Source organism: Coenobita brevimanus, chromosome 65, assembly GCF_032717465.1.
Source record: "Coenobita brevimanus isolate Jiangsu-jjx chromosome 65, ASM3271746v2, whole genome shotgun sequence".
NCBI classification, from domain to species: Eukaryota; Metazoa; Arthropoda; class Malacostraca; order Decapoda; family Coenobitidae; genus Coenobita; species Coenobita brevimanus.
Window position 1 is genome coordinate 47,312,515 of NC_137018.1, and position 13,653 is coordinate 47,326,167.

The following is a 13,653-nucleotide window of genomic DNA, read 5'->3' on the forward strand; positions in this document are numbered from 1 at the left end:
GAGCGTAGGAGCCTGGGACTAGGCAAGTTGGTCCTGGCATTTAAGATGAGAATGACCAGCCTCACTCATCCCTGAGTGGCATTACATGAGCGATAAACCCCAACCAACCCTTGGATATAAACCTTCATCGGCTCAATCCGATTGGAGCACCATTATTACCCACTAAACCACCAGGTGTTGTATCCTCATAATAAACACAATATCAGTGTGATTATCATTCTTTTGGGATGTAGGAGATGGTGTGCTATTAATAATCCTTAACATAGTGTTTCAGACTGAAAATACAGTATGTTCCATACCTCCAGGGCCCATTGCCACTTGAGCTGCAGCTGCTGGGTCAGAAGGCGATGGAGTGCCGAGCATATGCCAAGGCGTTACACTACAAGGAGGAGGAGTTCCACAAGGGTCCCACCTCAGAGGTCCTTGAGCACCTCATTTCCATCAACAACAAGCTCGGGCAGAAGGAGGCTGCTGCAGGTTAGTTCTGTTGTGGTTTTCTGTGGGTCGATCATTTAGTGGTGAGAATGCCTTAGTTAGCCCCTAAAGACCGTTGTCTGATGGTCGTCAGTTTTGAGTCCTGCTATGTAAGGTCCTAATACAAGTACAGTAAAAGTCCTCTGATTTGACATCTGGTCTTACGATATTTCCGGTCTTTCGGTGGTTTTCATAAATAGTCCCATTACAAAAGTTCTCTGTTCTTCTGGCACATATGCAGAGCCAGTCGGCACCCACGACGGGATCGCCAGCTCATCGCTGGTATCCATGCACCCATAGTCGCCAATTTGGTGCTGTTGGCACTTGATCTAGCAGTTTTCATAATAAATTAGTGCTTTTCATAATAATTTTGCACCAATAAATATTAGGTTTTCTTCTATATTTAGCACATTTTGAAGTCCAATTTAGTGCAAAAATTTGAACAGTTCACCTATAGCCAGGACTCTTGTTTGGCGAGCCACAGCTCGCAAATGTGAGTGTTTTATCCCTTTGGCGAACAAATTTTACATGCAAGTCGCTTTTTGGCGAGAAGAAAATACATCCACTTCCAAACCCAGTAAACTACAAAACAAGTAGATCATACTTAAATGAGCAAAAAGCACGCTGTGATCGATTATTAAGTCTTTCCTTGTTGCCACTGTGAATTTTTAAAAATAGACAGTATGTACATAAATAAATAAATATATTTATTGCTCGTAAAATATTTCGGCTCGTAGTCAGTTTGGCTACTAAAAATTTATTTGGCTCGTAAATCTGAAACTTAGGAGCCAAATGGCTCACAACCATTGGCAGTTAGCGAGAGCCCTGATAGCTTCGTTCATTTTAAAGTTGAGGCTAGCATTTTTGAAGATTTCTGCTCGCCAACATTGCATGCGCTGTTGGACATCATGACTTGTGAGTGTCTGGCTTTGTGAGTGGGACCTTTCGAAAGTTTGTAAACTTTGTCGTGCTATTGTATGGTGTACAGGTGTGGTCATAAATAATCACATATTTTCTGGTACTCTGTGCCTCAGGCAGGCTCCTTTTATTCATGGCAAGTCACACTGGAGTAAGAGGGGCTGAGAGGAAGGGGTCAGAGAGAAAAGGAAAGGTGGGTGGGGGGATGAGTGATGGTGCAGGTGTGGGGTGAGGGAGGGGAGGGAGAATGAAATGCGGAGTGGTGGTCACATTATTTTTCTGTTTTCTTTCATTTAGGGCATGATATAAAGAAGTTAATATTTGGTAGATAATGCAGCATTACACTTTGTATAGTGGCATCAGATAGCAAGCTTTAGAGTGGTGGTATCATGAGCTGGCTCATGAGATATACATACTGACTTGACAAGCCAGATATTTGTGTTTATCCGTGTATTTTGACTTTGGACGCAGAATGGAATCTGGATGGCTTTAATTTCTGTAATGTTTGTGTAAGAAATGTCCTCTACCCTTACATGTTATTAATTTTTGGAACTAAATATCATATGCAAACTTTGACATGGCTGTGTCCGCAGTGAATCTGATCACCTTCTCGGTACGCTTCCTGTATACAGTCGGTATCATGTCAACTCTTTTATGGCATCTCAGTGTGAAAAGGCTATTGATAATAATTTTGCTTAAAAGGTAAATAACTTTGATGTCTGTGTACATGGGTGGATATAATAATGATATCTCTCATAATCTGTTAGAAGGAAAATTAAACAAAATCCTACCCAAACTCCCAAATGTCTTTTTTTTTTTTTTTTTTTTTTTTTTTTTTTTTTTTTTTTTTAACGTGCCTTATGCTGGGTTAAGGTTTCAGGGCCTATTTTTTGGGGGCAGTGACCCATCCCAAGGCCCAGTAGTCCTACACCTCCACATATCACCATTTTGGCACTAACACCCACCATCCATATTGAATAAATGCTAGGGCTGTCTCATACAGGACTGGTGAACAGGTATTAGCGGGGGTATTTTTATGACATGTCGGTGGGCCATCTGGTAGATCAGGAAAGTCTACTTTTTACGAAATTCAAATCCTTGAACTGTTCCCTGCCCCAGCCAGGGTTCGATCCTGGGTCCGTTAGGACTGCAGGCCACCTCTCTACCGATTCAGCCACTGCCTCCCCAACATTGGTCAAGCCAAAGCAACCAGGAAAGCCTTTGTAGGTAGTCCAGTGGCCTCCTGCCTCACCTCTTGCTGTTGTTGTGGCACCAAAGAAACAGGGTTGTTGATGGTTTGCTGGTTTTGTCTAAACAACTCCCACTCATCCTTGGTGTGCTGGTGGAGGAGTGCCCATGTCCTCTCTTTCTCTGGTTCCGACGCATTGACAGTCTGGTCCTACACAGTCTCGATGGCTGTGCACTAATGTTTGATTTATCGCGTCAGTGTATTTCTCTCAGACAGCCCTTGCTATCACCTCTCTAAAGCTTGTTATCTGATGCCACTACACAAGGTCTAATGCGGCATTATCTACCAAATATTAACTCCTTAATATGCCCTGAATGAAAGAAAATAGACAAATAATGCGACCACCACTTTGCATTTTATTCTCCATCCTCTGCCTCCCCTCCCTCACCACACCCCTGCACCATCGCTCATCCCCCCACCCACCTTTCCTTCTCTCTCTGACCCCTCCCTCTCAGCCCCTCTTACTCCAGTGTGACTTGCTATGCATTAAGGAGCCAGCCTGAGGCACAGGGTACTGGAGGATAGGTGATTATTTATGACCACGACTGTACATATGTAAATACACCTAGGCTTAAGGTCATGTGTATTATATTATTAAATACATATAAGTTGCTTATTAAATATTTAGCATTTAGGGTTGACCAGTAATACTGTACTTGCTAGACGCTGTTATTGCATTGGGGTGACCAACCATGATTGCTAGAAACTTTTTGGCAGGTTTTCCCGGTCATTCGGCTGTTTCTGCTCGTTTGGCACCTGCTTGGTCCCGAAGATGCTGAATGAGAGGACTTTTGCTTTACTGACAATTGTAAACAGGCAGAATATATATATTTATCTTGCATGAAAAAAATATTTGTTTTTTTCTTTTCAATTTGTTTCATGCATAGGTACATAATATTAATATTAGTGATTTCTGTAAGGTTGTTGGGCGAAAATAATGTGTTTTTCAAAATTTTCCTATTTTCAGTCTTACACGAGGGGTGACCTTTTTTTGTTATCTTTGACGGTCGATAGTGCGGTAGTCATGTGACATATGGGAGTGAAATATACATTTTCAGGTGTATAAATTCAAGTTCTCTAAATCTATAAAACCAAAATTTACCATGGTGAAAGTTGAAGACTTGGACCCAGAATGTGACATGGGGGATTGTCAGGGTGGTAGATTTATGATCGTCAGGGGTTGATATGATGGCCTACCATAGGGTCAGTTCCTTAAAGGTGATTGGTGGTATTTGATCATGTATTGGCATCAAGGGAAGTATGCTGATAACTTACCTTTGAATGTGCTGGGCTACAGTTGAGTCTTTTTCGGTCTACCTCTCACTACCCTACCCCCAACATTAACACTTATCACTTTCTGCACCCAATTATCATCCCCCATCCTCCCCACATGCCCAAACCATCACAGTTTACCTCTTCTCATCACAACACCAATACACTCCAGTCCCATCCTAGCTCTCAACTCTTCCATCGTAAACTTTAGCCCCCCAGGCCTTGCACTTAAGGATGCACTGCACATCCACCTAATCATTGCCATTTCTGTATGTTTGAGCCTACAAATATCCTCTTCCTTTACTGCCCAGGTCTCACTACCATACAGCATTACACTCCTAACACATGCCTCATACAAAGATCCTTTAGGACGGAGGCAATGCCCTCTCATTGTCGGGAGAGGGAACAGCTCCCTGAACCTCTTCTAACCCCTCCTCACTCTAGTCACAGAGCTAGCTCCTTCCCCATCTCCAGCACATAGTATGTCTCTCAAATAACAAAACTCTTCCACACATTCAAGAGACTCACCAACAAGTTCAATCCTTTCACACCTGGCAATATCCACATGCTCTCCTCGACACACTGCACACATGAAATCAGCATTATCTTGCAGTCTACCTCTAATACCTCTACATCTCTTATGCATCCACTTTTCACAAACAAACCCTTGTAACAAATCATACATGGCCACTCTCTCTCTTCTTTGACAGTTCCACCTCCAGCTCTAGATACCACCACTTTTGTTTTATCTGCATTTTCTCAGAAGCCCTTGTGCCCCATACCATCTCTCCACTTCGTAAATGTTTCCTCCCCCTCCCTTTCATTCTCTGCAACCAATGCCAAATCCCCAACATACAACATCTCCCACGGGAGTCCATTTCTGAAGTCACGTGAGGGCTTCAAGTACCATGATCTCCAGACTGACCCCCTGATGCACAGATGCACGCCACTATTCATGGAAAAACTCATCACTCAAATCTCCATTCAACTTTACCTGGTTGTGAGCACCCACATACATGGCCATAATGACCCCAACCAGCCGCTCCTCGATCCCAAGCTTTCTCATTTCCCATCTCACCACCGCTCTAGGGACTCTGTCAAAGGCCTTCTCCAAATCAACCAAAACTAAGTACAGTTCCCTTTTCTTTCCTATATACATTGCACTTGCTTAACTCACGGTAATTTCCTGCTGAACTCACGCCGTGAGTTGGAAAAATGTGAATTAAAAAAACACACCTTATGGGGGAAAATATTTTTGATTCTACCATGGTGTCGGGTAGCCTAGTATAACATTGCTAGAACCCCTCTTAACACCACTTGACACTAACATCCAGTCTCAGAAGTATGTACTGCATATCTTATAATGATAATAAACAGTATTAAAAGACAGTACATATTCTTGTATGATGATAAACAATATTGAAAAGCATTTACCTTAATCCTACTGATGACAATGCATATGTCGACGAGAGATGGGTAGCGACCTCGGCACACTAGCCTACGGTGCCTCATGTTGCTGCTGCATTAAGGCTTCTTCTTCAGCAACCTCACTGAGGAAGCCCTCAAAATCAGCTGCAGAGATAACAGAAGCTGTGTTGCCGTCATCGACATCTGGATGGGAAGGGCCAGGCTGTGGCTCAGGCTGTTGTTGGTGGGCTAAATAGCATGTGATCAACTGCTGGTGACACTGATTTAAACGGCTGTCATGCATTTTCTCATACCAGGCAACAGCTTTATCAGATTTAAAACAATTTCATTACACCTTGTTTCATTTCTGTCATGTGCTTTGATCTTTTCTTGGCCATATCCATGAATGCAAGCACTTTACTTAACACTTTCATGGATGGATCAAGAGCTTCAAACCACATTTTCCACATTTGTCTGCCTTTCAAAAAGGCAGGGAAGAAGCTCGCAGGTAGATGTGCACGTGTAAACTAAAAATCCTGCTTGGTAGGCCTAGTTGCAGTACTGGCCACTAAGCATAGGTGACATGGGTGGAGAAAACATTGTTTTGATTGGCTGCACAATCACAAAGACTGTGTTCTTAAAATATTATTTGGCTTCCAGTCACTAGTTGCGGCTACAATACCTTGAATTAAACATCTCGTCGGAAATAAGACATTTTCTAGTGGAAAAACGCGAGTTAGAGATTTTCCGTGAGTTTGGTGATAATGGTGACTTAGATAAGGACACCGTGAGTTAGATAATTCGCGAGTTAGTAGAGCATGAGTTATGTGAGTGCGCTGTATTTTTCCTGAAGCTGTTGCACAATGAATATGGCATAAATGCTGACTGCAGCTTATCAATATTCACTCTTTCTCCAATCATACCTTCCAGAACTCTCTTCATTACCTTCATTATCTGGTCTAAAATCTTTATGCCTCTATAATTTCCTCTTTCCAAGGCATCATCCTTCCCCCTTGTACACATTACAATTACACTCTTCAGCCAGTCGTCTGGGACAACACATATATAATCATATTTATCAGGTCAATGACTAACCTCGCTTCAATATCTCTTGAGGCTTTCAGCATTTCAGCAGCCAACCCAGACACACCTGCTGCCTTCCCCACCTGCATCCTGCCTGTTGCCCTGCTCACAGTAGCAGCGTCAATCAAAGTCCAGGGCCAAACACTGGATCTGCTGTCTTCAAACCTTCCCTGTCCCAGTCAAACTCCTCATTCAACAACCAGCTGTAATGCTGTCTCCATGCGTCTTTAATATGTCCACTATTCACCACAGCCCTTCTGTCATCATTCTTCACACACTGCTTGCCTATGATATCCTTAATCTCCCTTCCATCTGATTTGCCACCTTAAAAATCATATTCTTCCCTTCCATATGATTTATGTTATCAAGTAAAAGTCTCTGTGACTCAGACATTGCCCTGTAAACCTCGTTTCTAGCTCTACGCTTGGCAGCCAAGTATTCCTTTTTGTTACCACCCTTCTTCTATTCCCAGAAAACTGGAAAAGCCTTCTTTTCTCCTTAACTGCAGCTTCTACACCCTCATCCCACCACCAAGTCACTATATATATTGGTGGGCCTCTTGTCCATCCACATACTAAATCAGAAACTTTCAAGAGTTTGGTCTTGAGGGCTTTGTACTGTTCATTAACACTTCTGTCAACTTCTCCCTGTTCAGCCACCACTCTCCGCATCGCACAATAGAAGGTAGCCCTTACTGCTTGTTTTTTTTTAGCTTACATATTTTCCTCCTAGGTGCGTAGGTCCTCTTTTTCATCACCCGCTCCATAAGCACCATGTCTATCTATCTATCTATCTATAGCCCGACGCCCTAATCCCGCAAAGGGTGGCCGCAGACAAAACGCCTCCAAGTCACTCTGTCACCCACCATTTGACTCCCCTCCCCCCAACTCACCCCCCCCTCCCTCATATACCTCTCAACTCCATCCCTCCACCTCATCCTCGGTCTACTCCTCCCTCTCCCTCCCTCCACCTCACCTACATACACCCTCTTAGTCAGTCTTTCATTCTCCATTCTCTCCACATGTCCAAACCACCTCAGTGTATTTCTCCTAATCTTTTCAACCACATCCACATCTACCCCACAACGTTCCTTCACTTCTTCATTCGTCAACCTGTCCCTCCACGTCACTCCACATGCTCCTCTCAAGTAACTCATTTCCTGCTCTCACTCTGTCACATATCAATAATTTGTGTTGCTGCACACACTCCTCACTCCCTATAACTTTAGCTTCCCTCACTAACCTCCTATCAGCCCTGCTGACCAGGAAATAGTCTGTCTGGCTGCCATTTCCCCCAGACTCGTACACATCAGTCTACTCTCTCTTTTCCTAAAATGTGTGTTGCACACAGTCATGTTCATTGCCTCCCCATACTCGAGTATCCCTTCCCCTTCCTCTTTTCTTGTACCATATGCACATCCTCCATGTTCTGCTTCATATCCTTGAGCTACTTCACCTACATTACCATTTAAATCCCCTCTAATACTACAATCTCATCATCCCCCATACCCCTTACTACACGTATTAAGTCATGCCAAAATCTTTCTTTCTCTACCTCATCCAAGCCTGCCTGTGGAATGTTTACTGATACAGTTGTAAACACTATCCCACCGAACAAAACTTTCACTACCATTATCCTACCACTTACTCTTATAACATTCATGACATATTCTAACCATTCCTCCCTAACCAGCACACCCACACCCTCATATCCATCTGTCCTACCCTGCCAAAACAACTTATTGCAACAATCCCTCCCAGCAGTCTTTCTGGCTGATCCACCTCTATACCAGACTTCTTGCACAAAATCCCACATCCACCCACCTCCTACTTGTTACCTCAGCCACTTCTCCCACTCTATCCCTCAAATTTTCCACATTCCACAAAGCCACTCTGATCCCCCTGGGTGATTTAATGTCCTCAGGCTTGCTTTGGATTACATTCTGTAGCTTGACAATAATTAGTAAAATAAGAAGGGGAGAGACATGCCACAGCTTCAGGGGCACCCTCCAAGCACGCCTTGGCACTGTAACTGCCCATCCTTTAGACACCCATTGATAGGGCAGCCTCCTGGGGTGCTACTTCCAGGTTCGGACCCCTCTCTATTGGGTGGAAGTGGCAGCCTGGGAACTGCAATGCTGTGTACCTTTTAGCACAGGTTTGAGCCTCATCTCACCCTGGCCTCATGATCTATGCTGGTGGAACCCTCATCATGCCTCCCCTTAAAAGGTTCGCCACTAAGTAATAGGGGCAAAGTTTTTTGGTCACATGCCCTTGCTCGCGTCAACCCCTGTGACGTGGTGGGGTACTTTGTGCAATATGTAAAGGACATGTAATATAGTGTATGAGACAGAGGAAGTGTTTGGGAGAGTATGCTGCTCTACTGTCCATGTTAGTGTCACACTGAATAGGTCAGCAAAGAGGGATGGTTAGGTAGCTAGTGAAACAGGAGCTCCAACTCTCCCTATCGTCAGCATTCCCAAAAGGGTAATATGTTATTGGCTGTTCTTGTTTCACCTACAGTTTCTTGGCTTCCTTCTCTTTCTTCTAGGTCTTCCATAGTACACTGACAAGAACAATGACACCAACAGGAAGATGATGAAGTGGTTTGTGTTCTTTTTACCAGCAGAATTGAAATGTTTATGTAAATTTATAGTGGTAATACTGTGTTACATGAAGCTACAGAGCTTGATGAAAACTTTTCTGGCTTGTCTGATGGAACCAGGATTTCAAGGGCTTGAAAGATGAGTGAATGGAAGCATGGCCCATTGAATTGGGCAAACTTTGGCTGTCTGGATGTTGCTACTCCTCACCCTGCCTTAGGGTGGGAAAGGAGGTCTTAATGATGATGATGGTGATATTACATGAGGCAGGAGTATTTCAGCATTTCTTTACTTCCTCTCTCCCACCTTTTCCTGTGTCTTTTATATTCTTTCAGTCCTCTTTCCTGCCCTTATTCCGTCTTACTCTCTGTTAGACATTATGAAGTAGAAGAGCCAGACAAACATGAAAGTGCGGAAGTGTTGTGAGATTTTAGTTCTGCAAGTAATAATGAAATGCTGATTAGAAAGGTAGGTGGGTTAATAATGGTTATGGTGATTTACAAAAAAAACAAAAAGATATGTACAGATGGTTTTGCTTTTGAGGTAGATCCAGTATCTTAGAGGCTGGAATGGTGTATGAATGATAAAGTGGACCTTTGCATTGGTCAGTATATTAGTTGTAAGTGAACAGAAATATCTCAGCCTTTCCCTCCTTCCCCTGTTAGGTCTCCTGGAGTATGCTCGGAAGAACAATCGCACTGACATGAAGGTGCAGGAGCGGTGGCATGAGAAGCTGCATGACTGGGACCAGGCCCTTCAAGCGTACCAGACCAAGATGGAGACCCGACCTCATGACCTAGACCTGGCGCTGGGCCAGATGAGGTGTCTTGAGGCTCTTGGGGAATGGTAAGCAATAACATGAATTTGGATTGGAGATTTTTAGGTACTTTATGTTTTGTGATTAGATGATGGATGGATGGACGTTTTGTGTAGCTTTGTAAAATTTATATTTTTTTATTGTGTGTATCAGTTGAACTTAGTCAATTTGTAGCCTATATACTTTTTAATTGCATTCTTCTCGCACCCTCAGACACCTTGGCAAAAACCTCTCTAGCAGTTTTACTTTATCCTCCTCCTCTTTTCTTTTCTGCTCTGGTGGGTGTGTTCCTGTTTCGTATACTGAGAAGGCAGAGCTCTTTAACCAGACATGCTCCTCCAATTCCACCGTCGACGATTCTGGTGCTGTTCCCCTATCCCTTCCCCTCGCCGAGTTCCTCATGACTGATGTTATAATTTCTTCAATTGATGTGCTTCCTGTGCTCACTGGCCTCAGTACTAGCAAGGCATACAGGCCTAATGGAGTCCCTCGTTTTCTGTAGAACTGTGCTCACACCGTGCCTAGGTAAATTTTTGCTTTTGTCTGACAACTTGCTCCTTTCCATCTTGCTGAATGTTTGCTCACATTCAGCCAGTCTCAAAGAAGGGTGATTGTTCCCAGCCCTGTAACTATTGCCCAATTATTTTAACATCCTGTATTTTTAAAGTTTTTAAATCCATTCTTTTAAAGATTTCAAAACACCTTTCCTATCATAACCTTTCCAGTTGTCAGTATGGGTTTCACTAGGAACACTGCACTGGTCATCTTCTCACATTCCTCTCAGACTCCTGGTTATCTTCCTTTCGGGACTTTGGGAAAAACTTTGCCATTGCACATGACATCTCAAAGGCGTTTAATTGAGTCTGGCATAAATATCTTAATATCCAAACTGCTGTCACAGTTTCTACCCTTCAGTCTGTGGCTTCATATCTAGTTTCCTTTATTGTTCTTTAGCTGCTGCTGGAAATGGCCACTGTTCCTCTCTTTGAGTTATCAGTAGTGGTGTTTCTGAGAGTTCCGTCCAGTCACCAGGGCAGGGATGCACAAAACTCCGTCGGATGGCAGCCTTAAGACTGGCCTTATATGAAATATTAAAGGCGGCCCTACGGCTGCCTCTAAGGCCCATGCACGACGACCCCTTGCGTTGTCTTAAGGCTGACTTAAGTTTCGTGCATTGGCCTTAGCTAAGGCTAGCCTTAACTGTAGGGAATGTTTTGGGGAAAATCTCGTGCGTCAGCTGAGACTCTTCCGACCAATCAGACGGCAGAACACTGAAACACTGGGCCAATCACAGAGCTTCATGAATCAGCTGGGGGTGAGAGGCGACAGCGAGTGTTTATGTTACCGGCAAAGTGGGAAAACCGTCACATAGATTGCCTCGGTAAACTATGTAATGCTAAAATTTGAAGACAAGGTATAAGAAAATCATTTGTACACATTTCCTTGGTATTCTGTAGATTACCGTGTTTGTTTTTGGCAAAGTGAGAAACGACCAAACTGGAGCAAACCGGCAAATGTGAAATCAGTCATTTCAGTATGTTAGGCTAATTTAGACTGCGGTTAGGTTAGGCTGGGATAGTGTAAGCTACGTTCAAGTTCGATATAGGTAGGTTAGGTTAGGTTAATTTAGGTAAACGCCTAACACAGCGCTCTTCTAAATTAGCCTAACCTAACCTAGCCTAACCTGACCTGACCTAACCTAACAGTCTTAACCTATATTATCCCAGCCTAATCCCCTGTTGTTTATTATTATTTCCCATAAAAATGCTAGACATTCTGCAGAATGCCTAGGCATTCTATTAAAATCCTTAGGTAAAATGCATAAAGTCAGTATGAAATAAGCTTATTTCATACCTTGCCAAAAAATGCTGGACACCCTATCGAATACCTGGGCATTATATACAATACCTTATTTTCACACTGCCGGTAATATTTACACAACAGTCAAGGATAAGCACGTGAAGTACCAGTAATTAATTGAAAACGTCGGGTGCAATGAAAGGCTCTCCAGCATTACACCCACACAACCTTTAAAACATTAGTAAGATGGGAGGGTTTAGGAGTAAAGAAACAAAATAGTAATATGAACGGGAACTTATTATGCTTGCCATGTTTTACCTAACCATTGTCTAACTTCACACAAAGTAATCAGCAACCACAGTTACCTAGCAGAAAACTGTCACCATAGACACCTTGGTTCACATCTCTGGTGGAGGTTAGAATTAGCCCAGATATAGGCAGTGTTATTGCTGCCATCTGTAATTACAGCTCAGTATCATTTGCTGCTGTCACAACTTGCAAATCCAGTGAATGGAACCCATTGCAACTGACAAATACATGTTCTTTGTGATCTGGGGCCTTAATTGGTATGAGGGTTCAGTCCATTGCTCCAAGCACTTAGGAAGTTAACAAAGAAGAATTATCACCACTCCATAATATGGCTGCATGGCAAAGCAGAAGTAGAGGGAAAATAAAGACCATAAGAAACATGCAAACATCAAGAAAAGGGGGTAGGACAGAAGACAGAAGAGGACAGTTAGGAATGAAAGATTGAAGACAAAAAGGCTCCTCCTTAGTTGCCATTTACAAGCAGAGATACTGGGGATGTGTTCTTTCCCTTCCTCTTCGTGGGGGACCCAAGCACTTTAGAAAAATTATTTATTCTGTGGAAACCCCCTAGTCTCTGTCCTTCTCAGCAAAGCACTGGGCATCTAAATTTTTCTGTCATTTCCTGTATAAAGCATCTGTCACACGTGATATCACTTTGGATATACTTGTTGACTGATGAATACCACTCTCCAACAAAACTCTGAAAATTCCTCTGGGTTGCCAAAAATTGTTGCGTAGGCAAGAATGGCATAGGAGTATAGCGTGACACTCCCAGTATGAGGCTTAAGTTCTGTTAAACGAAGGAATTTGCTCCTGGGGAGATGATATTGTCTCAATGCATGTTCATCATTTATGTTATGGGGGTTCAGTGGATCCAGGAAACCTCCATTCCCTTCGCAAAGCACGATCTAGTTCACATGCTACCATCAACTCCCTACCGACATAAACAATAACAAGTTTGGTCCGGTTTGTGCTATAGAGAATATCAAATCAGAGTTACTTTATTTACGGGTCTCAATACAGTAAGGCTGCTCCGACCCAGCCTCAGTGGCTGAGGCGGCCTTACCGAGGCTTACCCTCCTGTAGGTGCTTCGTGCGACCTACGGCCTTAAACTACCCGACTTAAGGCCGTGTGTAGCCTTAAGGCCGTTTGTGCATCCGGGCCCAGGTCTCATATTCATTAGTGATCTGAACTGTACATCTATACCTATCAACGCATGTGCTGATGACTCCACCACTCACCTTTCCATTCTCTTCTCACAACATTGATCACAGCAGTTATTTCAACAAACATGGGATGAAGCTATGGCTTACCTAATTTCTGACCTGGCTTGTATCTTTGACTGAGGTAAAAGTAACCTTATTGTTGTTAATGCATCCAAAACTGGGGGACAGGGTGATGTGGGGGCGATTTGTTTGTGGCCACCCCAAACGGGATTGAGGCATCTGGCAATAGATAGATAGATAGAAGTCAATCCTGCATCATTTCAGAACATACTTGATGTTTCATTCTCTTGATATTATCATGGAAAGATCATATTCCCTCACATACAAAATCTGCTTCCAAGTGATTAGATGTGCTAAGTCGGGTATGTGCCTTCTTCGCCTTCACACAACTCTTAACTCAATACAGGGGTTTTATTTGCCTACCCCTGTGTAGAGTGCAAATCTCATGTGAGGGGGCTCCCCACATACAGTTCTTTTCAGTATGGTGGAGTCAAA

The 13,653-nt window shown here is 43.2% G+C and overlaps 1 protein-coding gene across 1 annotated transcript in view; it reads left to right on the forward strand.

The window, feature by feature from the left end:
* The window catches only part of mTor (serine/threonine-protein kinase Tor), a 154,293-nt gene that overhangs the window by 97,516 nt on the left and 43,124 nt on the right, over positions 1-13,653 (forward strand). The window contains exons 27-28 of the mRNA XM_080276419.1: positions 306-477; positions 9,671-9,851. Of these exons, the coding sequence (XP_080132545.1) occupies positions 306-477; positions 9,671-9,851 (353 nt within the window). The remainder of the gene's footprint in view (positions 1-305; positions 478-9,670; positions 9,852-13,653) is intronic.